Source organism: Ambystoma mexicanum, chromosome 5p (genome assembly GCF_040938575.1).
Source record: "Ambystoma mexicanum isolate Mex_15411 chromosome 5p, UKY_AmexF1_1, whole genome shotgun sequence".
NCBI classification, from domain to species: Eukaryota; Metazoa; Chordata; class Amphibia; order Caudata; family Ambystomatidae; genus Ambystoma; species Ambystoma mexicanum.
Window position 1 is genome coordinate 422,371,507 of NC_090930.1, and position 27,463 is coordinate 422,398,969.

General features: G+C 47.5%; 1 protein-coding gene across 2 annotated transcripts in view; it reads left to right on the plus strand.

The window, feature by feature from the left end:
- PABIR2 (PABIR family member 2) overlaps window positions 1-27,463 on the plus strand; it is an 812,224-nt gene that overhangs the window by 710,471 nt on the left and 74,290 nt on the right. For both annotated transcript variants that reach the window (XM_069612821.1, XM_069612822.1), the window contains exon 9: window positions 14,204-14,300. In XM_069612821.1, the coding sequence (XP_069468922.1) occupies window positions 14,204-14,300 (97 nt within the window). The remainder of the gene's footprint in view (window positions 1-14,203; window positions 14,301-27,463) is intronic.

A 27,463-nucleotide genomic window follows, 5' to 3' on the forward strand; every position in this document is an offset into this window, starting at 1 on the left:
GAAGGGGGAGGCAACGGCAACTCGGAGAAGCAGCTATTTCCAAGGCGCAGGGGGTCACCCACTCCTGGGTCCTCTTGTCTTGTGTCTAACAGTCTTGTGGATCCACCTTGGGTAGAGCTCCAGTACTTTCTTCCCGTCCAATTCAAGAGGTGATCATCTGTGGGGGGGGTGCCGTCTGGGATTCTGGTAGTTCTGGGCGTGTGATTATGTTAGCTCTGTTGGTGGTAACCAGCTCGTTCCGCTCGGGAGTGTAGCGCAATCCCACTTTGGCTACGTGCCCATGTGTTGTGTTATCACTGATAGTGATGGTCTCAGTGGTTAGAGCCATGTATTTAGTTCAGCAGCGTGTGACGGGTTCATACGTGTCCTCCACAGCCAGGAGAAGGTCGCTTCGGCTATTCTGGGGTGTATTCGCTGTGACCGGCAGCGGACACTGTTGGAGCAGATCTGTTCATTTACTTTCCGATCTATTACCCTCTGCACGCCTGCTTGGTATCGGCTATACAGTGTGCCTCATCTAGCCCATTTATATGAGGGACCAGTGTGCGCGCACTGCACTTGCGCCCCTTATTTTGCGGCTCTTTTGTTTTCGTTGGGGTAGGGTCGGGTGTTGGTCACTCACGCTCACCTCATGTTTTTTGTTACCCCTAGTATGGAGTTCAGGGGTTATCCGCTACTGATCACCCACCGCCAGAGGCCCAGTTGCTTTGATTGCCTCCGTGCTCAACAGTGCCAGGCCCGCTTTGCAGTTGTAGGGTGCCGCCGAGAAGTCAGCAGGGCCATCCCAGTGTGCGGATGAGGCTGGGGGGGGGGGGGGCAGGCAGCGTATTCAGTCTCCAGCCCCAGCACACCGCCACCCCCCTCTCCTTACCGGCATGTTGTCGTCCGATGCAGAGTGACGGGGATTGTTGTTTTCAGGGCGCGGGGCCCTGCGCAGGGGGGAAGCAGGCTGCGCAACACCGCCTCGGGGGGGCAGGAGCGTCGGTGCCGCGGTGTACGCCCGGGATGGCACGGAGTGGGGGGGCCAGCAGGCGCTGTGTGCCCTCAACGTCCTCACATAGTTTCAAGCACCGGCAAGGTAGGGGTCTCGCGGCTGCAGGTGAGCCCCAGTCATGCAGGCGTAGTCTGTTTTCCTTCCCTTCTCAGCTGGCTCCTTGTCGGTATGTCGCGTTCCCTCTCCACTCCGCCTACAGCGAGCCCGCGGCGGCCATCTTGGGTGCTGTGTGCGGCTCAGAGTCCGCGTTTTCGAATCGCCGTTACTTCAGGATCGTTCTCCGATTCTACTCCGCTCTCGCAGGGATCGATGCAGCATGTATTCATGCAGCTGTAAGATGTATTCTGGACAGTCCACAAGGTCTATTTTCGCAGGATAAGTGCAGGATCTGGCCGGCGGCTCAAGAGCAATGGAGGTTTACGTCTCCATCGTTTGGCAGTTAACCACGCCCCCTCAACATCACTTTTGACCACCTTAGGCTATATAACAGTATTACTGCCCATGTTCACACGACTAATAAATATAAGCTACAGAGAGTAGGGAACCCTAGAAAACAATAGCAATGACTTCCAAGAATTAAGCTTTTCAGTAAATTACTTTCCTGATATATTTCATGGAACAATACACATTGTTTCCAGTTGCAGTCAAGTTACAAGTAAATTTACTTGCAGAAATGAAATGAAAGGAAAGACTTTAAAAAGGAATAGAAAATCACGGGAAAGTACAGAAATGATGAATCTTAGTCCAGAGCTCACTGGAACTGGAAGGGATTCAGGGAAAATGTCAAGGGGCAGATTAGTACCCCAGAGTTGCTTTAAGGCAAGTTCCAGTGTCATTTCACAGTTCCATTGAAGATAGCGGGAAAGGTTAAAGGCCCATCCATGCTACTGGAGGTAAGTCGGATCTACCCCACAGGTGCAGATGCTGAACAATCGACCCCAGGGAAGACTACATGAGACCCCAAGGAAGAGTTCCAGAGGTCGGATGTTGGACCCCAGAAGATGTTGCAGAATGGTAGGACCGCCAATTTAAGTATTTGGGGAATTGCGGTTTAGACTTGCCTCCCAGCAATCTTTACCACGGGCCAGGGGGGACACCCAGGGGTGAATATTGTGAATAATCACCCTTCCAAGGACCACAAGGTAGCTACTCACTGCAGTGATTTTGGCAGAAATGGCTCCAGTGACCTAAACCAACCTGGTAAGCGAGTCTCTCTTCCACAGGTACGCTGTTCAGGATTTGGTTCACAGGGCTTTGTTCCTGAACCAACGATAATCCCAGTGACACAAAAGGAGAACAAAAGTTCTTCCTCTGCCTTAAAGCCAGGCGTGAAAGATCCTGTTAACATGATGCTAGGAAGAAGGGAGAACCAGAGCAGATGGCTCCCAGCAGCAGAGCAAACAAAACAGAGAAAATGACTGGTGGCATCCTCAGACGTTCTAAACATCTGATGTACTCTCAGAACCCCTCCGGACTCCTGCAGCATTCCACAGCGAAGCAGAAATTCCTGACGGTAAACTGCGGGATGCCGTGTTAAAATGCCCCAGAAACTGTTCCAGAAGGGAGGGCTCGACCCAGGAAATGTGGCAAGTCACCTTTAGTCTTCAAAAAATAAATCTGGACTGGACTTCTGACAGCCAAAAACCCGGACCAGGATATGCCCAAACCACTGTAGCTGGCCAGGTATGTGTTACAAATGGCAAAAATGTCAGGATTCACAGAATAATTCTCCTTTAGCAGATCGGCAGACCTGATACTTTGAAGCTGCAGGAACCAGCGAACAAGAGAGTTCGGGGCAGAGAAGAACATAACTACCCCTTTGAAAGTGACCTGGCCCAGCCAGTCAATCCCAAAATAGGGCTGGGAGCAGAGGTTCAGATCACTCGACTGCCACTCTGCTAATGTCACCACCACAGGAAGTGAGAGGGCTAGTCCAGGGACCTATACAAGCCTAAACCAGTTGGGACGAATATGGAGGCTGCCTTGATGGGCTCACAAAGAGCTCATATTGTCAGAAAGGCCATTTTGGGCCTATTGTATGGTTACCTAAACAAAGGGAAGCCCTACAAAGCAAAATGGCAGGGAGTAGGCTTTATAAAACATTGGTACCCCAATGGCTACTGTTAGGTAAGAATTAGTGCAGTCCAACTGGTGTGGGACTACACAAGACTTATCTCTTTGTAATAGGTAACCCACCTTTTAATATAGGCCTGTACTACACAAGTTGGTAGTGTGACTGAGCAGCCAGGCTTATTTTAAGAGGGATAATGTGAACTGTAGAGCTGTACAATGAAATCAGTCAATACAAGTATCCAATTAAACACTTACACACTTAGGTATGTAATACATTATTTCTTAATACACACATATATTTAAAGCATTCTTTAAAAAGCAGTAATTAGCTGTAACATTAATCCCAAGGTAGGATTCAATTTAAACAGTGAACAATAAAGCAGGTGAGTAATTAATTCATATGTTACACATGTACCCGCACCCTGAGGTGATGTCATTTGAGGTCAGTATAGCATTTATATAGTATTGCCTTTGCAATATTGAGTAAATAGTGTTCAAAAGAGAAATCAAAGCAACTCATGTGGAGTCACCTTTAGACAGCACAAGCTGTAAGGCCAATGCAGATAAGTTGAGATCAACTTAGTGTAGGGTTAAATCGCACTCCCAACGATAAGAAGCACCCCAAATGGCAAAAGTATAATGTACCCCACCCCAAGCCCCACAGTACCTTTGAAATTAAGAAGTTGTTCCAGCTGGATGCCTTCTTGATGCAATGCAGTAGACCCTTGTTCCTGGTCCTTGGTTGTGGTGAGAAAAGGGATGACATCTGGCAGGCTCTTGCAGCAGCACTCGAGAGAAAGGGACTCGGCAGCAATGTATTTCCGTTGATTCAGTGGCTCTTTGTGGTTTTGACGCTTTTTTCTCATCACCAAAGAACGACGAAAAGCTCTGGTTAGGATTTCCATAATCCCTTGGTCCTGGACTCTTGTGAGGGGACTCTGGACGCGGATCTCTTGCTTCTGTAGAATCTTCTGTATGCCCACGAAGATCTGGCCGGATTTAGTCTTCGGAAGACCATGTACTCGCAGGTGTTCAAGGTACCCCAGATATTGGGCTTCTGCAGCCTTGGAAAGGCGCAGCAAGTCAGGGGATGCCCACAATAGTTTGTCTCAAGGCTAGTTGGTGCCACCAGCCTAAGGGAGGAAGTCGTCTTTTACGGGTTTTCCCTGTCAATTCGAAAACTGGGTCAGCAGAGCTGCAGGGCTTCACCTGGCACTTCGCGGCCCAGGAGTTTTCTGCTGGCGTCTTCTCTCGTCTTCTGCTTTGGATGTTGTCCTCCAGTGGTCGACTCTGCTCTTAGTCCCAAAAACCTCACATTTTATGCAAGTTCCCATTTGTTCTAGGCTGTGTTAGGTAGAATTCTCATTTCTGTGCGAATTCCCTTCAACCTTAGAGGCCCCCAGCTCATCTGCTGGTCTTTAAGATTTTCCAGCCCTTTTGCTGGTCTTTAGGACTTTCTAATTTTAACCCTGGATTGAGTGGTACCTTTTGTTCACTCTCATATGTGTTTTGACTTGATTTGGATCATGTGTTTCCAGTGTTTTTGGCGTCTAACAAACTCCATAGGCATCTACTTTTTGTCTGGTGACACACAGCACCTTCAGTGCAGTGTCGCAGAGAAATCCTTTAGATTTCTCATAAGTTTTAAATACTTTTTCTTGTTTGAAATACTGTTCCCAGGAATAGTAAAGTGAAATTGACTTTACTTACCTTTTCTCTTTGTGGGTCCAGCACACACCATCTTATGTGGAGTGCTGTAGGGTAACCTAGTAGCCCCTTATCCTACATGCTCATGTAAGAAAAATGTGTTACCCTCACTACTTTAAATGGCTGGTGGTAGTGGCTTAAATTTCCTACCATTGTGCTTTTGTACCGCATGCTGAATCCTCCGCTGCAGAATAGCACCTATGAGTGACCATTTTGTCAAATTGGCCCCAGTCTTCTTTTTTTGCCATTTTCTGTTTGTGAGGTCTTTCTTGCGTTTTACTGTGCGCCAAACCAGGTTTGAGCCCTTTGTTTGTTTTGCCTTTGGCAGGCTTCAGTCCTGAAACCCGCCTCTGGCGCCATGTGTCTGGAAAGGAACTCTCCTGCCCTTTGTCTCTAGGAGTGCATGAAAGCAACCCTGCTGTGTGATTGACAGCCTAGGCTGTGCATGAATGAGAGAAACCTGCTTTAAAGACGAGGGTTTTGGGACTAGAGTCAGTCGACCACTAGTAGAAACACCCGATGAAGAAACCATGAACAAAGCTTGCTGCATCCTCCTGGACCCTTGAATTGCCTGGTGAAGCCCTGCTGCTGTGCTGGAACTCTTTTTTTTTTTCTGACCGAATAAGAGAATCTCCGAAAGGGACGACTTCTTCCCTTGGGTTAGTGGAGACGAACTCCACTGGACCATCCTCCCTGATTGGCTGTACTTCTGTGCTGCTGCAAGAACTGAGTGCCAGGGGTCGAGAAACCCATAGTCTAGTGCAAAGTCTGCAATCCGGCCAGAAGCTCCAGGAGTCTCCGGAGGACCCTGCACGAGCAGAACGACCAGAACTTGAGTCCTCTCACCAGAGTGCAGGACTCATGGATTGAGGGCAGCCCAACGGGTATCCAAGATCTGCGTCGCTGCTGTTTACCGAGTGCTGAAACCGCAAAGTGTTGCTGATCTGAAAAGAGCCCATTGCTGCCGCAGTAGTCCTCCACGACTGAGGCACAGGAACCCAGGATCTGCATCACTGCAACAGGACAGAATCCAGCTGGACCACTCTTCTTCAAACCAGAGATACTGTTTCGACTTTGGGTACGTGCCTGCTTGTCTTGAGCTTTGCTTTTCTCAGTTGAAACTGGCAGTAGCTTAACCTTAGAATTGATTCCAACTCTGCTTTTCACAGGCTTAACAGCTTGTGACCCTACAAAGGATTTCTACAAAGCTCTCTAACTTTGTGCAAAACTTTAATTAACTAAGAAGTGACTCTGCTCCATAGACTGTGCTCCAATTGACTTTGGTTGTCCTGGCTCCTTGCAGACTCTTCTAGTCCATTGACTTTGATATTTCTGTCCCTCCATAGGTGGTAACTTGTTTTTAGACTGTTATTGCTGGGAAAGGCTGGTCTAGACTTAATTGGAAGATTCAAGTATACTCACATGCCCCGAGAACCTGTTCAACCCTTTTCCTTCCTTTAACCTTTCTTTTCTGCAACCTCGGAATCTGCAAAGTATAACTAGTGATATATAAATGCCATTACTGTCCTTGTAAATGAAGTCACCTCCAGGTATACGACGTGTGTAAAAAGCATCTCTAACGAGTATTAACTTGTGTTTATTCTGGAAAAGTATTTTAAAGTATATTTGAGTGTTGCATATCTTGCCCTTTTTGAAGAAAGCGTATTTAAAAATGGATGTTAAATAACTATTTAGAACTGAAACCTTGAGTGTAAGTGTTACTTGGATACTTGTATTTGCGAATTACATTGCTACCGCTCTACAGCTCACATTTACCCCTCTTGCGATAGGCTTGGCTACTCAGTCACACTACCAACTTGTGTAGTACAGACCTATACCAAAAGGTGGGTTACCTAATACCAAGCAGATAAGTGTTGTGTATTCTCACACATTGTTACTACATCAATTCTAACCTAACAGGCTGTCAATCACAGCAGGGTGTCTATCCTCCTGGACAGCCAGCCAATTGAACTGGTTTCACTCAGGCACACCTAGAGACAAAGGACAGGGAAATTCCAGGACCCTCCCTCACTTCCTGCCTTTCCAGACACACTATAGCCTAGTCTGGCATCCGGACTGAAGCCCGCCAAAGACAAAACATACAAAGGACTCAAACCTGATGCAAACAGAGTTAAAGCCCAGAAGAAACTAACTAACAAGAAATCACCCTTGGGAGCAGCACTGCAGCTGAGGTATCAGCCTGCAGATACATGTCACTAGGTAGTAAAACAAGAAACTACTGCCACCAGCCATTCAAGTGAGTTAGTGTAATTTGATGTTATATGAGGAATGGGTTAAAGGAGTTACTATGTAACCCTGCAGCACTACACATGTGGTGTGTGATGGACCCATAAAGTGAAGGTAAGTAAGACAGGGGCCATCTTACTATTCTTGGGAACAGTAGTTCACCCAGGAAAACGTAGTAAAACATTATGAGAAGTCCAAGGGACTTCTCACTTGCACTGCACAAAAGGTGCTGTGTGTCAAAGTGCAAAAGCAGATGCCTATGGACTCCATAAAACAGTAAGGAGCATAGAAAATCATAGTCAAGAAAATACATGAGTGTGTGAGAAAAGGTCCCACTCAGGGATACAAATTAAAAAGCCCTGAGTCCAGCAAAAGAGCTGGGGTTCTCAAAGGCTAAAGGGAATTGGCACAGAAATGAAAATTCTTAACAGCTACCAAAATGTGATTTGGTTACCAATGTGGTAAAAAAGCTTTCACCCTTTGTGTAGCCAAAATTAAAGCACGGCTACCACCATCCTATTCCCTAAAACCAAATCACAGGGACACAATTTCAACAGAGCAGAAATGGGGCGCTTGACAGTCACTGTGGGACTGGCAACCTGGGAACGAAACCGTACAATATACTGTTTTTTATATGGTATAAAGGGACGTAATGGTAGCGGGGACTTCAGGAGAAGTCCCTGTGGCCACCAAAAAGATACAGAGACAAAAAGACAGAAGGGGGCCGGGGGGGGGGGGGCAGATAGATAAAGTTGAGGGGCCGCAAAAAGTGGTGCTAGAATCCTCAAAATTGGAATTCTGGCTAACAGGGGAGAGGCCGTATTAAGATGGATTTCCAAAACCTGGCCTGGTGGACAGATTTTTGGAGGCCACCCTAGTTATAGTGAACTGGGGAACTCTGAGAGTTTAGCCAAACCAAACAAGTCAAGCGTGGAAAAGTGGTCAAGGCTAAGTCTGAAAAAAGGTGAGTGGGGTCAGAGGTCCATTATTTATTCATAAGGCGCCAAAGACAGGCCCAGAGGCATAGTGGAGCCAACAACATACAATACAAAAAACATGAAAACCAAAGTCATAAATCGGGAGAAACAGAAGAAAGAGAAGCAGATTCTTATCAAGCCAGAGATAAAGTCCCACCTTAGCAGAACAGAAGTGTCTTAAGTCCAGCTTTGAAAGCTTCCAAGGATTGGCACACTCAAATCTGGAGGAAGAGCATTCTAGATTCTCAGTCCGATGAAGCGAAAAGATCTCTGTGCCACTATGCCAAGTTTGGCACGGGGCGTTTGAAGAAGACCCAAAAAAATTAGATCTCAATGTTCTTTCGGACGGGTAGCCAGGAGATGTGGCTATATAGTTAAGCTGGCCTTAACCCAAAAAGACATTTGTGAGTAATACACATTAGTCGAAAAGGTATCCTGCTTAGCCATAGGAAGCCAGTGTAATGTTTTCCTATCTACGGAGACATGGGCACTCCTTTTCAATCCCATGACTGCTCTTACTGCATTATTTTGTGTGATCTGGAGACGCATCATGTCTCCTTTACCTATACCATGTAACAGGCTGGAGTCCGCATAGTGAAATATACAATGATTTGACTGGCAAGTACAAATACTGTTTATTATAGGCCCACAAACACACCATAAAATGAATCAAGCAGTTAATGCTACACAACACACTAAATATAAAACATATATACAGTCGCAGGTGGTTAGTACAATGCATACAATTCACCAATACACCTGAAAGGGAAGGGAAGTAGTTAAGCAATTGTATAACCAGCCCACAGGAATAGAAGCCCTAACTTTGAGTCTAACCCTAAGTTGAACGGGACGTAGTGCCCAAAAGTTCACAAAGTACCTTTAGAAGATGGACAAAGTTAGGAAATTTTACTGTGGGTGTGCAAATTGTTCCAGTAGTCTTTCAAATGGATTTACAGTTAAATAAAATACTTTCCTAGCTTCTAGAGCAGCTTTTTTAAACAAACATTTAAAAAGCAATCGAATGGAATACAAATCAAAGTTCTTCACAAACTTTATAATGAAGGCAATGGGGTCACTGCTCTTACTCTGATTTTCCCAAAGGTATTGTCAGATCGAATAGGTGTCTCTGAAGGTAGGTTTTCCTGCCTTTGGATGCAGTGGAAGATGCCCAGGAGCTGTGGGTGCAGGTAACATTCCATTTGTGTCCAGGAGCCGAGTGCAGCCCTTTCCAGCGAAGCAATGCAGCAGGCACTGATGCAGGACACATTACCAGATGGGTTAAGGTCGGTTTCAGCGACAGTCGCCGCACACGGGGGACAGCAGGCATCTCACCAGTCTGAAGCCTTCCAAAACAGGACCCGCCAATGCTGGGACTCTGAAAGTTGTCAGGAAGGTGACTTGTAGGACTAGCTGGAGACCCAAAAGTTCCAGGCCAAAAAGCAGAATGGTGACGATTCTGGCACGGTAGCCCAAAACGGAGCTGGTCAGTACACTGGGTGGTCCAGGGACACTTCCGAAGGTTGCAAGCTTGTGAGAAGACATCCCACCAGTCCAAAGGGTTGAAGCACCAGCAAGGCTCATCTGAGATCAGGTAGTCCAGCAGGGCTTCACCAGGACAGCAGCAAGAATGATTATAAGTCCTGTTCAGGATTCGTCCTCTGGTCTTCCGACGTCTGCACAGCTACACGGGACACGTGGCTCTTCCTAGCTTAAATGGCTGCAGGACTCATTATTCCAGTTGAGTTATCAAACTCAGCTCTCCAATAGAAAGGACCTGCACCACTCATGCACACCATCAGTGGTCCAATCAGGGACCACTGTCGGGCTGACTCCTGCATGCACACTAGACACTGGCATCAGATTGTGTTTTGTTACCAGACAGTCCCAGCCCAATTCTTTGGTGCAAACACACATGGCATGCACTAGCCCGTGAAAGCCACTGCTTTCCCATGCAGATGCATGACTATAAAAGGGAATGCCTGACCTTAGAAGGCAGGAAGATGTCCAAAGAACAAAATGGCCAAAGAACAAGCGACAAATCTCATGGTACGGCTATCTTGAGACACTAGCCACAGCTTGTCTTTAGGCACATTTAAAAGTAACCAAAAATCCCTTTGTCTAGGGTGATAAAGAAGTATTCCCGTTGCACTGTATTGAAAGATGCTGCGTGCAATATGAAAATGTTGCCTAGATAACATGACAAAAGGGAAACCTAGTTTCCCACTACTGACAGTTGGAAAGACTAGTCAGTTTCCCCATAACAAATGAGCACATGGCCAGTGAATTGAAGCGGAAGGCTTCACTTCTCTGTAAAGGACAAGGTGTGAAACAAAATCAAAACGTTTGGAGATCGATAGAATATGGAGGAAAGGTTGCCTAAAAGAGAAACTTTACTAATAGGCCACAAGGATAGAATGAACTTTGTCTGAACGTCCTTTTTAAATTGTGAACAGAGGGGATGTACACTTGTACAGTGAACACAGCCCACTTTTCTTAATCTATTGCTCTTCTAACAAATGACCAAAACATGGCAAAGTGACTCAGGCTTTACAGAGGTACCTTGTATATTGCAGGGCTGGGATTGAAATCCGGATTTGGTAAGCGGTAGTTAAAATCATTCCTGGGAACACATCACCTAATTAGCAGGAGGAATGAGAACTACAATAGTACATAGCTGGCCCATATGCAGCTTCTATCTGGGAAGCAAACTATAACTTAATGTCCTTACGTATGACCCATTATCCTTTAAATATCTTCTACATTTATCCTAATGCTTCTTTATGCACTTTCCCAAACACACGTTGCTAATGTCTCATACATTTTGCTTAGGGAATCAAATATAGCACATGGTAGTTGCTCTTCGTTTGTCTCTCCTATTGGTCAACTTGATTAAACAATTTAGGCCATTTGCTCAGCAGTAGAATGATGCACAACAATAAAAGTAAAGAATTGTCATATTGACTGTGTTCAGGCAGAATTATATTTCAGACATTTTCGATCACTAGTTTATTCAATTTTGAAAGTTAGAGAAAAAGCAGTCTCCAAAGTCTCTAGCTCAAACTGTTAAAAAGTGGTTAATCGTTAGAATTGGTCAACGACATTCACTTTGGGTCTCACTCAGTTGGTGGCACAGTCTCAAAATCCATAGAAAGTACTGTGCATATTTGCAGTAATGGGGCAGCATAGAATACTAGTCCACTGCAGGCTTTTAGAAAAGCACTAGATTCTGTAGAATAACCATTTTGGCATTCAAGTCCATGATGAGCTATACTGTCAGTGTTCGAACAGCCGTGTGTATTTATAGTCTCTTCTGTGGTCCAATTCTTTATGGCCGCCTATTAAAAACAATGGATAAAAACTAAACCATTTTGGAGAAAAGCAGAGGATGGTATGGCCTTTGCCTCATTGTTGAAGTCCATTGGTTGCAGTCGACTCTTGAATGATGGATGTTTGGCTCTTTAGGGTTAAGGAATGACACTGTCCTATTTTGAGGGTCTACCACTCGGGTGGGATTAGGCTTCATCGTGGTCAAGGTCTGTTGCGGCCTCTGGAGTATGCTGAGGAATCCCATTAGATGACAGGGGTGTAGAATCCATAGGAGGGCATTAGCTGGTGCTAGGGTGCAATAGCGACCTTCCAGTGCATCAGGGACATGCACTCCTGACGCGAACTGCATGACATTGTCAATCAAACTTAACATGGATATCCAAGAAATCTGAAGACTCTGTGACAAAGCTGAACATGTCAAGGTAAAACAAGATAAGTTTGGTGGGAATTCTGAAAATGAGAATTAACTCTCTAGGGTTAAGCCTTCCTAGAAGCTTTTACGAGATCCTGGCCATTCAAGCTATAACAGTTTGCAATAGTTCCTGTACACAAAGCCGTAATCCCAAAGTGGACAAAAGAAGAAGCCGGCATTATAGCAGCCTGAATATGTATTTTTTTTTTTTTTGTATCTCTACAGCGTATAGTAGAGTAAGGGTTGTGATGCTAGGGATGGGAGATTATTTTTGAAAGTTTGACTATAGCCTGCTTAAGAGGAGACGGACAACCCTGTGTGTGATACTACCAACAGAACATTTTGAATCATTTTACATTTCATGACCCCTTCCATATGCATCATAACCAATCCTTTCAGTTTTTACACACATCGCTAGATGTTATGACATAATTCCTCAGCATATAACGCATGACAGTGCAATATGAATGCATAGTGTGGTGTGGCCCCTCAGATACAGAAAATGTGTGTATAATAAAACAAATGATCAGAAATGTTTATGGACAAATCGCAGAGAACCATGGTAATTTTACTTTAAAACTGGATTGATGCAGAGCCAAATATTGGTAGATTTTTTTTAAAACGACATATATTCAGTGGGATGTAGGTGAGGAATGGGGAATCGCAACACAAATTCGTCCACAAAACCTTATTTTGATCACATAGAATTGGTATGCAAATATTAGCCTGCATGTTATTCTATAGAATGAAATGATAATGTTCATTAGCACATGGAAGTCGCCATTGCTATCCTCTCAGCCAGTCAGTATGTTCTTGATACAGTCGGTAACTACTGGTATTGACTGCATCTGACATTCTGACTTCAAAAGAAGCCAGGAAAACGGAAAGCATGTCCCTGCATTCAATAAACAGAAATGTCATTTCCCAGCTAGATTTCTTTCAAAAAGACTCTCCAACCTAATTTAATACAACAAAGTAAAAGTTACAAAATGCAATAATGCTTTCACTTTTGTTAAGAAAACTTAATTTTCATTGCACCTAACGCACGTTCATGCTAAGGCTTTTCAAGGTTTTTCAAGTTCAACCATGTTTATAATTAAAACCTTTATAAAGACAATCTAGTTATTTAAATATTGCCAATTGAAATCCCATTTAAATTACTAAAAATGAAATCCCATTTAAATTACAAAAAATGTACAAAAGGGTCTGGGAGCCTCTCTACCGAGAGCGAACTAGGCCAAATAGCCTGTTCAATGGGAAGGTGCACTCGGGAGGGTCTAAAACCACGTTTTAGCTCAATGTTCCTTTCACAGAGGAGAAATATCCTTTTGCATATCACGCTTTGTCCCACCCACAAGGGAGGTCAAGTACCGAAATGCTAGGCAATTCTCCTCTGAACAAGAGTACCAACTGCAGTCCCAAACATGTGTCTGGGGTTGCTGTTGGTACTCGTGTTCAGAGGAGAATGTTTTTAGCATTTTGGTGCTGGACTGCCCTTGGGCCGGACAAAAGACTGATATGTGGGGAAAGTTCTCCTCTGTGAAAGGGACAGTGAGCTAAAGACTTAGTTGAGGCTCTCCCAGGGGCCATCCACCAAAGAACAGGTCAATGGGCTGTGTTCGTGCCAGTAGAGGGACTTCCAGAATCCCCCTTGTTTTCCATTTAAATTACTAACACATTTTTGTGTATTTTACTCATTATCAAGCTAACATGGTTTACTTCACCACCACAACTCCAAAACCTTTATTGCTACTAGTAGTATGTGCTAATAGCCTGCTTGACCCCAAGAGGGGTCATTATTGCTTTGAATAATGAACCGCTCGCTATGTATAGCCTTCTGCTTTGTCCAGGGTCATAACTTGGGGGTGTAGGACTTTCCATGATAATGACCCCACTGGTGAGCTATAAGGCTTTACTATGTATATATTCTAGTAGTAGACATATCTGGTTCCTTACACGTTTCTCTGACAAATGTACCACCTCATTCATGCAAATGACCTTGATTGATGTTGATTTTAATTTCACCTTTGATTCCCGGTACGAATGATTCCTGCCCCACAATGTTGACATCGCAGCCCTATTGCGTTAACGCAATTGGGGTTTAAACGGCTTAGCAATGAGATTGCACCATCTACACTCTAACGTCCCCATCCACTTTTCTCCGTACTTGTGGGTAATAGTTCCCTATGGGACCGGGACCGGAGCATGTTGCACAGCAGCATTAATCAAAAAGAAAAAAGGATGTGTGGAATAGTTTTGAACCCTTTGTGCATGTAATTTGCAACCAGACAAAGGCAGCACATTTGTGCTAAGCCCTTGTCACACTGAATACAAAATAAGGTTAACAAGAAGTCTCATTGGTTGGGGCATTATTTTCATTCGGCATGAGTACATTGTATTTATGTTAATGTCTAGCATTCTTTCAGATCATAACATACACTTGTTTGTTTGTTTGTTTTTGTGTAGGTGAAATGGAGACTGAAAGTCAACCTAAAAGACTTTTCCAAGGAACTACAAATATGCTCTCTCCTGATGTCACAGACCTTACAGATCTCAGTCCATGGTGAGAACAGATGCTTCAAAGAGTACTATTATGCAAGCCTTTGTACCATCCTGTAGATTAAAACAATAGTTAATAATTGATAGGACAATCCCATTTTTGGATTCATTGTCCCATTATTTTGGGGCACGTTAAGTTTTTGATATGACTTTATTATTGTGGCCAAAGGGACTTAATTATAAATCCTACCCCTGCCACTGCCACCCATTTTTATGTGCTGTCCTATGGTAGCCCATATGGCTCGAATGGCAGGGGTACTTTTATAAATTCCCCTGTTTTGGTCACAGTGCTTTGTCCCTTGTACCTTCTACAATGCTGATTCTGCTCCTGGCTTGTGATTTGTTGTCCTTGGTACACCGATTGTTCTCTTATTCCAGGGAGTAGTTGCTGGTACACGGTTCAAGCCCCTGTGGACCAGATCCTGTCTTTAGCCCTGTAAATGACTGCCTCCATCCATACCCGTCCCTGAAACCTGATCTATTCTTTGTGGTCTTCTTTATGGGTCCTCTGGGTCCTGGTGTAGCAGGCACTGTGTCAGAGCGTTTCAGCCCTTTCAGTTGAAATGGGCCCCTATCATCCAGGGCACGCAAGATAAGCTGCCGCATGTTGGTAGTTTGATGACCCAGCAACCTACTCCTTTAATTCTAATTAATATGCAATTTGCAGTACACATTACAAGCTTCCTTTTCTGGAATCCTCAGGCATTCACCTCCCTCAGGGCACTTGAACTATCCAGCCATGTTCATATCACCTGGTTGCCTTTTTTTAATCTGGTTTAGTCTACATTAGCCACTTTTCAAAGAGCAATTTATGGCTTTTCAGTGGACATTCAGTGTTTCTGCACCACGCTGACTGACTGCCCCATTATGATCTGCAGCTATTAATCCCGTTGCTCCAAATTTTTTGGCTCCATTTTATTCTCGCGCCACTGTGTGTGCCCACTCCCCCCTCCCTCCATCCCACCATTCTCCCATTGGTTGGCAGGCCCTTTAAATCGGCCAACCAAGTCACCCCGTGCCAGGACAGCCCCCTCGGCCAAGGACCAGCGGCTTGCCCTTCCCTGTGTTGCCCCTCGTATTCCTTGATCACATACCCATCCGTGCCCCTCTGCTTGCTAGGTGCGCGCCCTTGCCACCTCCATCCTGGCATTGCTCGCGCTTCGCCTCCCTTACCTGCGTGGCCCCTCGTAATCTTCCATTGTGTTGCCTCCGTGCACGCGCTGCGCATCCCCTGGCTTGGGTGGTACCTGGCAATCCCATGATTGCTTGTGCTCTATTTCCCTCTCCAACCTCTGCCACGCTCGTGCCTGTGCGCCTTTAGCCTGCGTGGTCCCTCGCAATCCATGACTGTTTTCCTCGCAACTCCCGACCGCACGTTCCTTGCACTTTCCATCCTTGGTTCATTGCATTGCGCATCCCTGACTGTGTGGTCCCTCGCAGCTCCCTATCGCGTGTGCCTCGCGCCCCCCTTCTCCAGCCTCCTGCACCCACGTACCCCCTTTGCTTTTCCTCATCGACTGCCCTGTATTGCATTGTATTGCTCTGTGTTCTGTTGTATTCTTCCCTCCTCTAGGTTATCATTTGTCGACTGCTTTGTTCTTTTGTATTTTTTGTGTTCTGCTGTGCTCCACCCTCCTCTAGGTTCTCTTTTAATGACTGCTCTGTTCCTGATATCCTGGTAACCTGCTTTGCTTGCCGGACTGCCTTGTTTTCTGCCTGCTCTTCCATCTGAGCTCTTGTCTACTTAGTCAATTGTCCATTATTGTCTTGTCCCCTTCCGTCTCGTCTGCTTGCACCCCTCCTTGTGTCCTCCTCTAGTGCCCCCCACTTTTTCCCCCCTACTCTATGGTGCTCTCTGTTTCTCCTATCTTTTCTAACTGCTTCTAATAATAATAATAATTTAGCATGTATATAGCGCTACGAACCCTCAGGTATCTGAGCGCTGCTTATTATTACCCACGGTGTGTGGTGCTCATTTATCAACCTCGGAAGGATGAAAGGCTGAGTTTGACCCTGCCAGGATTCAAACCTGTGTCAGCAGGCTCTGCACAGATGTCAAAGCGAGTGCTCTACTCGCTGTGCTATCGGACCTTCTCTATCGACTATCCTGCTCTCCTCACTAAGTCTGGTAGGAAGAAGTCAAAAAGGATATCCTGGTCTCCAACTCAGGCCTCCCTATCGATGACACTTTTACCAGTGCTTCCTCCAGACAGGCCCTCACCGACATCCTCTTTGTCCTTGTCTCGCCAGACCTATGGACTCTTCTCCAGCATTGGATCTTTCATGGATTCACATGCTGTGAATATTTCCCGTCGTCAGGCTGGGAAACCTCAGCAACTTTAACCTAGCGTTTTCCTATGGAAAACTTCGACTCTTTAGTGTCCTATCGACGTTCTTTTTGGGTGCTTCAAGGTACACCAATAGGACGTCTGATATAAATACCCCCGCCCCCACGCCTTCCCTTCAGATTTCAACCATCTCCAAACTGTTGGGATCATCTCGTTTTCTCTTCGTGTTTTACACATGCTTTTTCGTATCCGGCCAGCATATCATCTGTGGGCCAGAAAAAATCTCTTTTTAGGCCTTGTGCTACCTTTGGCCTAAAGGTCTTTGAAAAGGACGGCCATATGGATTGTCTCTACTCTCTGTACCTCCATCATTCGGCGGAGGCCTGTGACATCTGCCAAGGGTTTTCTCAGAAGACTCTGAAGGACTGCAACCTTTGGCACTTTCTTGTGGCTGAACGCAGGCACTTATCCGGCTTTGGAAGTGGCTTCAGTCCAGGGGGGGCAGTCTTCGGTATCGGCGTAGAAGACCTCTGCGCACCGCCGGACGGCGTCGGTGGAACCCCCCGCTAAGAAGCAACGGATGGAGTTGCCTACGTCTGAGGTGGGGAGAGGTAGCACGTCCTCTACATCCAGGTCGCATCACGCTACAGAGGTGAGTGGCTCCTCGCTGTCCAAGTTGGATCGGCCGGACAAGTCGAAGGTGTCTGGTGGTAGGCTCGAGAAATCAGTGGCAGCGTCAGACAGAGGACAGTTGAAGCCGAGAGAGTCTTCATCCTTGAAACTCTAGTCGGCTAAGGACCATCGTAGATCGTCGTCCAACCGGGACTCATCAAAGCACCGTTCCGGCTCTTCTTCCAAGAAGTCTGCTTCACCGGAGAAAGCTAAGGCAGTGGAGGCCGCAGTCCCAACAACGAAGGTGTCGTCGATGGATGTTCCCTCGTCGACGGTGGTGGTACAATCCACTCTTGGACGGTTGTCATTGTGACTGACAGTGGGCCGTTGTTGTGTCGATGACGTAGATCGATACAGAGGGTGGCTTGTTGCCGACGGGGTGCCGTGGCAATCTGCCGGCTTTGGGCCCATGCTTCCGGTGGACATTCTGCAACAGGAACTGGCTGCTTACTGCTTACTCTGTTTCCTCGTGACTAGGGGGGGAGGGACAGGAACTGATCTTCGATCTGTCGATGTAGAGGGGTGTGCACCCCTGGTGAATCAACACTCATTGCTATCCTTGCAGGTGTTGAATACGCTCCAGTCATTGTTGGGGCAATTGGATGCAAGGCTTCCGCCTCCAAGCCCGCTGGCTCCGGTGGTTGTGGGTGTGCCTTGGTGAGGCCCCAGGGAAGACGCCGCGGGTGCGGTTGCCATTGCCGTCGCCGGTTGGGTTGGACCGTCCAAGAAGTCATCCTGAGGAAGGGGCGTTGCCAGATTCCGATCAGGAGCATGCTCCTAGAGATACCCTGTCGACGGTGTCCTTGTCGCCGACGAGGGATGATACATGGGATACAGACCCTGAGGTGGAACAGTCCAGCAGCCCTGCTCAACCGTCTCCACCGGATGATGTTGGGGCATTCCACGCCATGATGGCGACAGCTTGCAAGGAGTTTGGACTGGCTCCAGAAGAGGTACATAAATATTGTTTTCTTTTCAACCACATGGGAAAGCGACGGAAGGCGGTCTTCTCGGTCCCCATTTTGGACCATGGTGTGGCAGGAGGGTCTGCGCACGATGCTTCATCCTTTTTTGGAACCTGCGGTGAAGGGGCATCAAGAAAATAGGTTTAAGGCTTTCGAATCAACTACCAAATGTCTTTTCACGCAGCCCACGCCAGAGTCTGTGGTGTCTGCGGCAGCTAGCCGTAATGCACGAAGCCAGCACAAGCGCGTTACGCCCCTGGACAGTGAGGCAAGAAAGCAGGACGCATTCGGGAAGAAAGTGGGGCTTCTATGGTGAAAGCTGCCATTTCCCTGGCTATTATCGCCCGGTATGACCGGGAAATATGGCACCGGTTGGCCCTGATTTTAGATCATCTTCCGGAGCAAAACTGCAAAGAAGCTATGCTGCTAGTTTGTGAGGGGGAGGAGGCCTCCAACCAAAGCATCAACATTGCAGTGGACCTGGCAGAGTCGGGTTTTAAGCAAATCAATAATGGAGTTGTAATCTGGCGGCAGGCTTGTCTGAGATGCACAGATTTTAGGCCGGAAGTCCAGTATATGGTTGTGGATTTGCCCTGTGAGGGTGAACACTTGTTTGGGGACAAGATCGACAAGGCTCTGAAGGGGATGAAAGAAGACACGGAGACGGTGAAGTCTCTAGGTTCCCTGCAGAATGGCCGTTCATTTTGCTTTTTTTGGGCCTTTCGTGGAGCCTCGGATAATGCCCGGTTTGCCGCCACCCGAGACAGGGGTTACGGGCGCTCCAGCTATTCTTCCTAAGGCTTCAGGCACTTGTTCCAGTCAGCGCAAAAGAGCAGAGACTTCCAAGCACAACGTAAGACGGGTACGCCCGCTTTGGCTGCTAAGGGAAGGCAGTTGTAGTCTCAACAATGCCAGCCATGTGGGCAGGCGGTTAGGGGGCGGGGTGGCAAACCACGTCGACAAGTGGCGTCTTATCACTACTGACAGCTGGATACAGTACGTCTGGGCCATTCGTTGGAGTTTCGGCACCCTCAACTCTCCATTCCGCCCGTACACGTGGCGCAGCCGCATCTTCCAGTCTTGTGGCAGGAGGTGGTACTCATACTAGCGAAAGGGGCAATGTAACCAGTCCCGGTCTCGGAACGTGGCCAGGGCGTGTACCACCAATATTTCATCATAGAAAGCCCAATGGCAAGTGGAGGCCTATTCTAGATCTTCGGACGCTGAACAAGAATCTGCAACGCCTGAAGTTCAAGATGCTCACACTGCAGGATGTGATCCGCTCACTGCAGCCGGGAGAGTTCCTGGCGTCGTTGGATCTGGAAGACGCCTACTTTCACGTCCCGATGCAGCAAAACCACCGGAAATCCCTGCGCTTTGGGTGGGGGATGATCATTACCAGTTCTGTGTCCTCCTGTTTGGCCTGAAGTCATCCCCCAGGACTTTTACAAAGTGCCTGGCTCCGGTGGCTGCCTTCCTCCACAGGGAGGGCCATCATGTGTTCCCATACCTGGACGATTGGTTGGTGAGGGTCGGTCATCGGAACGGACGTTGGAGTCTCTCATGGTGTCCATGATCCTGTTACAACGGCTCGGATTTGCATTCAACTTTGCAAAATCCTATCTGAAGCCATCCATGGACTTGGTGTTTCTCGGGGCTCAGTTTCTCACACAGGACAATCTGGTGAAGCCTTCTAGCAAAAGAGTGGAGAAGTTGCAGTTCAAAGAGGCGAGTGGGGCCATGGTTCAGTGGTCTCGGTCCGAAGTTTCATGTCGCTGTTGGGCTCCATGGCGTCATGCATTCCGCTTGTCCCAAATTGCCACCTGTTCATGAGACCGGTCCAGGAATTCCTTTCAGACCAGTGGTCGCAGTGCCTGGGGTTGTGGTCGGACAAAGTGGTAGTCTACAGGGAGCTGGTGGACGCACTTCGATGGTGGACTTAAACAGAAAATCTCTTAAGGGGCATGACCCTGCTGGAACCGGAATTGCAATTCACGATTGTCAGGCGCTTCTCAGGTGGGGTGGGGGGCGCACCTCGACAAGTCCCAAGTACAGGATCTGTGGTCTCGGGAGGAGATGTTGTTGCATATCAACATGCTGGAATTGAGTGATACACTGGGCTCTGAAGTAGTTTCTACCTCGCATTCAAGGGGCAGTGGTGCGGGTGTTGACGGACAATACCACCTAATGTTCTATTTGAGGAAGCAGGGCGGCACACATTCCAGGATCCTGTCCAAGGAAGCTCAAGAGGTCTGGCATTGGGCCATTGCTCCGGGCATTCACATTACGGCTTGCCATCTGCCGGGAGTTCAGAATGTTCAGGCAGACGCGCTCAGCAGAGACACCGGTCATTTGCACAAGTGGAAGCTGAAGAAGGAGCAGGTCTCAAAAATCTTCCAAATAATGGGGACTCTCCACTGGACTTGTTTCCCATGCAGGAGAACAAGCAGTGTCATCCGGCGTCGATGGGGGACACGTTCCCGTAGATGGGCCTCTTCGCGTATGCTTTCCCCCCGTTTCTGTTGATTCGGAGAACGGTCCAGTGGGTGCGCAAGTACCCGTGCAGAGTGATCTTGGTAGCCCCATTTTGGCCCAGGCATACGTGGTTCTCTGATCTCCTTCATCTAGCAGTGGAAGAGCCATTTTGTCTGGGAACAGACCAGGATTTCCTTTCGCAGGACGAAGGCAGAGTGTGGCATCACGATCCAGCATCTCTCAGCCTGGCTGCATGGCTCCTGCCCACGCCGAGTTTGGTCATCTAGGTATCTCACAGGAGTGTCAGCGGATCCTGGAGGCGGCAAGGGCCCCTTCTACCAATGTTGTGTATGGTCATAAATGGGCAAGGGTCTGTGCCTGGTGTGAAGTGCACCCAGAGGTGCAGCCGTTGGACGTCTCGCCGGCCCTGATTCTCCCTTACTTGTTACAGCTGGCGCAGGGGGGACTGGCATTGTCTTCGATTAAAGTGCATTTGGCAGCCATTTCCAGGTTCACAAGACGGCACCATGCTACTCCTATGTTTAGTGACGTTTCCACCGGAGAAGAGTCTCAATGTGGTCCTCTCGGCTCTCATGAAACCGCCGTTTGAGCCCATGTCGACAGCTTCCTTGAAGTTCCTCTTGTGGAAAGTCGAATTTCTGGTGGCGATCACTTCTGCCAGAAGGGTGTCAGAGTTGCAGGCACTGGTAATTGACCCTCTGTATCTGAGATTCATGAGGGACAAGGTTCTCTTGGCGACTAATCCCACTTTATCCCGAAAGTACCATCAGCATTTCACAAACTGGCTTCCATTGCCTTACCTTCATTCTTTGCTAATGCGACCACGCCAGCAGAAAAGGCCCTGCATTCTCTAGACGTCAAGAGGCCGTTCAAGTTTTATCTTAACCAGACTCTGGGTTTCCGCAAGTCAAAACAGCTGTTTGTGGCATTTGGTCCCTCCAACAAGGGACTATCTATTTCCAAGCAAGTACTTTCCCGTTGGGTCTCCTCTACAATTTCATTTTGTCACGCGAAAGCTGGCAAGCCTTTGAGGGGCAAACCTAAGGCCCATTCTACACGGTCCACGGCGGCATTCTGGGCTGGAATATCGCTAGTGGACATTTGCCAGGCTGCATCCTGGGCGGTGCTGCATACCTTCACCAGGCACTACTGTCTGGGGCAGCAACATGTGGAAGATGTGCAGGTGGGATGGGCAGTCCTCCAACGCCGGTTTCAGTAAGGTAGGCCCCGCAGCTTCAGGGGTTTTTCGGTTTGTTGATGCCTTGCTGATTTTTATGATCATGCATGTGGGTGTATGTCGTTCTTTGTGCTTGTTGCTATGTCTTAGGGCATGGGGTTTGGTCTGCCTGTCATGCACCTCACAAGTTTTGTCATATTGCTATTTAATCTGTTCACAGCATGTGAATCCATGGAAGATCCAATGCTGGAGAAAGTAGTAGTTTCTTACCTGTAACTCCATTTCTCCAGCGTTGGTATCTTTCATGGATTCACATGTTTCACCGGCCACCCCTGCAGGCAAACCTTAATTCGGGTTTCCTCTACTTTGCAGGTTAAAATCTGAAGGGAAGCTGCGGGGGCAGGTCTATTTATATCAGACGTCCTATTGGGGTACCCTGAAGCACCCAAAAATAAAGTTGATAGGGCACTAAAGTGTCGAAGTTTTCCATAGGAAAAAGCTAGGTTAAAGTTACAGAGGTTTCCCAGCCTGACGACGGGAAATATTCACAGCATGTGAATCCATGAAAGATACTAACGCTGGAGAAATGAAGTTACAGGTAAGAAACGACTCACTTCATATTGGCTCTGTGCTCTCTCCTTTCTCTTCTTCTCCCATTAATGGTGGCACCGGGTGGGAGGCCTTCCTGGCCCCGTTCTACTCCTCTAAGGTCATCATTAATGTTTACCTGAATGGCACTGTCTTGGTCTGTTACGGAGAATTCTCAGAAATGTGTTAATTCCCTTCTACCTTAAAGACTCCCAGTCTTTTGCTGGACTTTAGGACTTTGTATCTCTCATATAATTGTAATGTGATTTTTTTTCTGTGTTTATTCTCACTTTGGAGTCTGACAAACTCCATAGGCATTATCTTTACATTGTGACACACAGCACCCTCAGTGCAGTGGCACTGGGAAGTCTCTTAGATTTTCCAAACGGTTTAAATTTAAATACCTTCTCTTGGTGAAACTACTGTTTTCAAGATCAGTGAAGTGAAATTGACTAGACCCAACACACACTAGCTTACCATAGGGTGCAGGAGGGGTTACTTAGTATCCCCTTTCTCTAGTTTCTCATGTAACCTTTTCTACGTTACCCTTTCTACAATTAATGGCTGGTGGCAGTGGTTTACTTTTTACTACCATTGTGTGATTTTACAGCGGGTTGCATTCGCAGCCACGGTAAGGCACCCATGGGTGCCCATTTCATCAAAATGGCCCGGTCTTCTTTTTTTGCCATTTCTTGTTGGAAAGATCCTTCTTTAGATTTACTCTGCGCGCCAAACCAGGTTTGGTCTCGTTGTTCGTTTTGTCTTTGGCGGGATTCACGAGTGAAGACCGCCTCTGGCTCCAGTATGTCTGGCAGGGTCAGGAAGTGATGGAGGTGCCCGAAACTCCCTCTGCTTAATCCCCTTGGTTACAGGAATGCACTCAAAGGTGATTGGCCGGCTGGTTGTCCAGCAAGGACAGCCACCCTGCTGTGATTGACAGCTGGGCTGGAATGAATGGGAGAAACCTGCATAAAAGGTGAGGCTTTTTGGCTTGGAAGGCAGAGTCGACCACTGGACAAAGGAATCCGAAAAAGAACTTAGAAGAGATGCCTGCTGCAACTCCTGGACCGTTGGTTTGCACGGTGAAGCCCTGAAGCTGTGCTGAAGCTCTGAATTCACCTTGTCTAGAGAAGCCCTGCAAGGACGACTTCTCCCTTTTGAGTTGGTGGGACCAATCAACTCCAAAGTAAGCCTGTCTGGACATCCTCTCGGAGCTGGTTTAATTTCTACTGCTGCTGTTGGAACCGAAGAGCCAGGGAGAGGAACACCAGCTCACATGCGTTGCTTTTAAGTCAGACCATAGAGCCAGGAAGATCCTCCGGACTTCCCTGATGCAGGACTGACCAAGCTTGAACTACCTCAACAGAGTGCTGGACCCCAGAAGCGAGGAAAGTCTGAAGTGGTATACGAGAACCGCGTTGTTGCTATTTGCTGTCAGACATGAGGAGCTGAAACACCGAAGGACCACTGAATTGAAGTTTGCCCATTGCTGCCAGTCACCGTTGCATAGCAGGAGAGCAGGAGTCCCCAAACGTCCTCCCTCTTGTCCTCATGACTGAGGCTCATGAACAACAGGATCTGCAGAGCTGTTCAGGAACAGAAGCCAGCTGGAACCATTTCTTCTAACCAGAGGTACTGTAAAGTCTTAGAGAACTTACCTCTTGTTGTGTAGCCTTACTCGGTCTCAGTTGAGACCTGTCTTTGTTGCCTTGCATAGTTGCTGAAACGTTGCCCCTCACAAGCCTCCCAGCTTGTGGCTCTTCAAGTGTTCCATTTTCTGCAAACATTTCTAAAAACATTGTGCAAGGCTTTTTACCTACCTGCAAAGATCTCCAGCTCGCCTTGACACTGCAGTTAACATTGGCTGTCCTGGCTCCCTGAGAGACCCTTCTCACCTTTGACTCTGTGCTTTATCCTTTTCCCAGGAAATAAGTTAAACTTATTTGCCATTGGAAGGTTCTTCAAAAGTAGTTACCTGTTTGTGAATTATTTGGTAACCTTTGTTTTATTCCTCTATTCTATTTTTTCCACCGAACTTCGTATCACTCTAAGTGTACTAGTGATAAATCAATGTCCAGTGTCCTAGCTATTTAAGTCACCCGAGGGTGTAGTAAGTGTCTGTGTGCCATCCCCAATGGGTGTCGACTAATTTAGAGAAACTAAGAGTGTGTTTTGAAGTGTACTTGAATTGTTACATATATTGCTCCCTTCTGAAGAAGACTTTACAACTGACTGTGAAATAAATTAATAATTACCTTGAGTGTAAGTGTTTATTTGGATAATTGCTACTGTGAAACTCTGTCACAACATTACTGCTCACATTGACCCCTCTTGAGATAAGCCTGGCTGCTCTGGACTCTTTCGCGACCTCTTCGACTCTTTCTATTCTCCCCTCTGGCCCGACTCACTCTCCAGGGCGCACTCTGGATGTTCTGATCTCCTCAGACCTCCCCCTCTCTATCCCCCTCACCACTCCTCTCTCCTGGAGTGATCACTTTCTCCTTTCCTTCCATCTCTCCCTCGCTACCCCTCAGGCCAAGGCAACTCCAGCACCGCCACCTACTTATTTATTTATTTGCATTTTTAAAGCACACAGCTGCCCTCAGGCTTCGTGGCGCTGTTACAAGAAAGTTTACTTGGCATAGGTGAATATAACGAGACAATGGGAACATGGTTACAAACATAGCTAAAGTTCCGAGGTTACATGGGAACAGTGAGCATAGGTACAGTTGTAAATTAGACATTATTCACATTGCATTGGTCTTTTAAGTAGGATTCACTTAAATAAGGAGGTTTTCAGTGCCTTTCTGAAGGCCCTGAGGGATGTTTCTGCTCTCAGTTTGGGAGGTAGAGAGTTCCAAGATTTTGGAGCTAGAACCTCGAAGCTCGAACCACCAGCTTTTGCTCTGTTGAAGTTGAGGACTGAGAGTTGGTTTGCGTACAGGTCCCTTTTGGGTCTGAGTGTCTGGACTGGTTGTATAGGCTCAGTAAGGTAGCTAGGGGCAGATTGGGATATGCATCTGTGGGTAATGGTGAGAGTCTTGAACTGGATGCGTTCTTCGACTGGGAGCCAGTGGGCTTTTTCTCTTGCTAGGGAGATGTGTTCCCTCCTAGGAATATTGAGGGCTCCTACCTTCTTGTTCATCCGACCCAGGAAGCGTGTGTCAGTTGTTAAGAAAGATTTCCATTTCATGTGTCATTTTCCCTCTAGTTGTGTACCCCAAACCTTTTGCTGATGTTAAACACCATAGTCTGACTTTACCAGAGGAGCCCAGCCTACTGCTGCACTCCTCTGGGCTTTTCGCTCACTTTTTATGGGGAAACTGACATGCCGTTAAGACAGTCAGTACTGGGAGACTTTGTTTCCCTTAGTTCTTTCCAATGTTGCAATTTTTCTGCAACACGTAAGTGTACAATGTACTTTCCAGTACGCTGCACTTGGGTCTATTAGTCATTTCCAAAGGCCCTAGATACTCTCAAAAGATTTGTTAGATGTGCCTTGGACAGGGCTGGTGGCAGCTTATCATTTAGTATATTTTTTAACCCTTTCCTGCCAGGTAAACCGCGATTATCGCGTTTGGCATGAACAGGTGGACTGGCTCCAAAATGGCCATGCCACGAGATTCTTTGTCCTGTCCTTTGGCCATCTTGCCCCTTCACCTTCCCCAGGTCGAGCCGACCAGGGTCAGTCCTTATTTGGGGCTGCATTCTCCCGCAAAACACCAAGCTTTCACAGGCTTCTGCATTCCTTGTGTGTGGGTCTCCAGGATGTGGGCTGGAATGTCTGTTCACAATACAGATCCTGGGTGCCAGAGTGTCTGGAGTGCCGTGAATGCCTGGGACCACTGTGGTCCGCGATTGGTCTACATATGGTATGCCTGTATGTGAGCAGATCGCCCATTGGGTCCTCTTCGTTTTGGCGCGAAGGAGATTCTGGATAAGAGAAGGCCCCAACTACCAGTACCATGTCGATCTCTAGTTCTCACTGAACGAAGGATAAAATCCAAGTATCCTGAAACTAAGAAGCCGAGTCGAGGAACTGCTGGTGACCCGCTGGAAGGTTTGGCACCCTGAGCCCACTGTCGTCCCGTGGGACCCCTCTGTATCTGTTAGTCCTAGAAGGTCTGCAGAGACGCTTCGACCCATTGAAATAGTGGGACCAACTATTCTCGGCACCTTCATCAAACCCTGCAAGTAAGCTTTCTCGGAAGAGTCCCTGGGCCAACCAGTGGGCAGTCCAGCTTACGGAGAATCTTTGCCCTGATACCGCTGCCGTTTGGAGGAGGACCTCAAAACTTGGTACGTCGCTAGCTCTGTGTTCACGGCACTCTCGCACCGAATTTCGTTCACTTGGCGTTCCGAGGCCTGGAGTAGAGTGAGTGTGCCCGCGCCGGTGTATACGTGGTTACCGTGTCGCCCAGCCGTGGTGACTAACTTTGCAGGTGCGCTGCATTTGTGCCCCACTTGCCCCTGAATCCTGCTGCCATGAAACTGGCCTGATCCATCCACCAGGAGCAGAGAAATCGCCACTGTCCCGTTTGGGAATCATCGCTGTAAATTTGTCGCTGAAAGCCGCAGAGCCGCCAGATTGCTTCACCTGACCTGCAACCGATGTGGACTCGACTGCCGAAGTTTGGTCCGGAGTGAGCCGGGGGTCGGTGAGTAATCGCAACCCTAACCGGTGTCCCCCTAGCGCCTGCATCCATTTTTACGCACGAGTGGCCCCTGGAGCCCCTCTCCTTTCCACTGCTAGTGTAAACTATTCCCAACTCTTGGAATCAACTCTGTCCTCAAGTGGAGGCTCTCCCCGAAAAGTGGGAACCTATTCATCATCATCATCATCACCCACCTTCCTGAGCTGCTACAGATCCTTGAAGAGACCCCGTTTTGCCCATCTGCATTACCGCGTGCGCCAGCATTGCATGTACATTTGAGCAAACTGGCCTGCCGCCTGCTCCAAAGGCAATACGGGTTTCTAGAC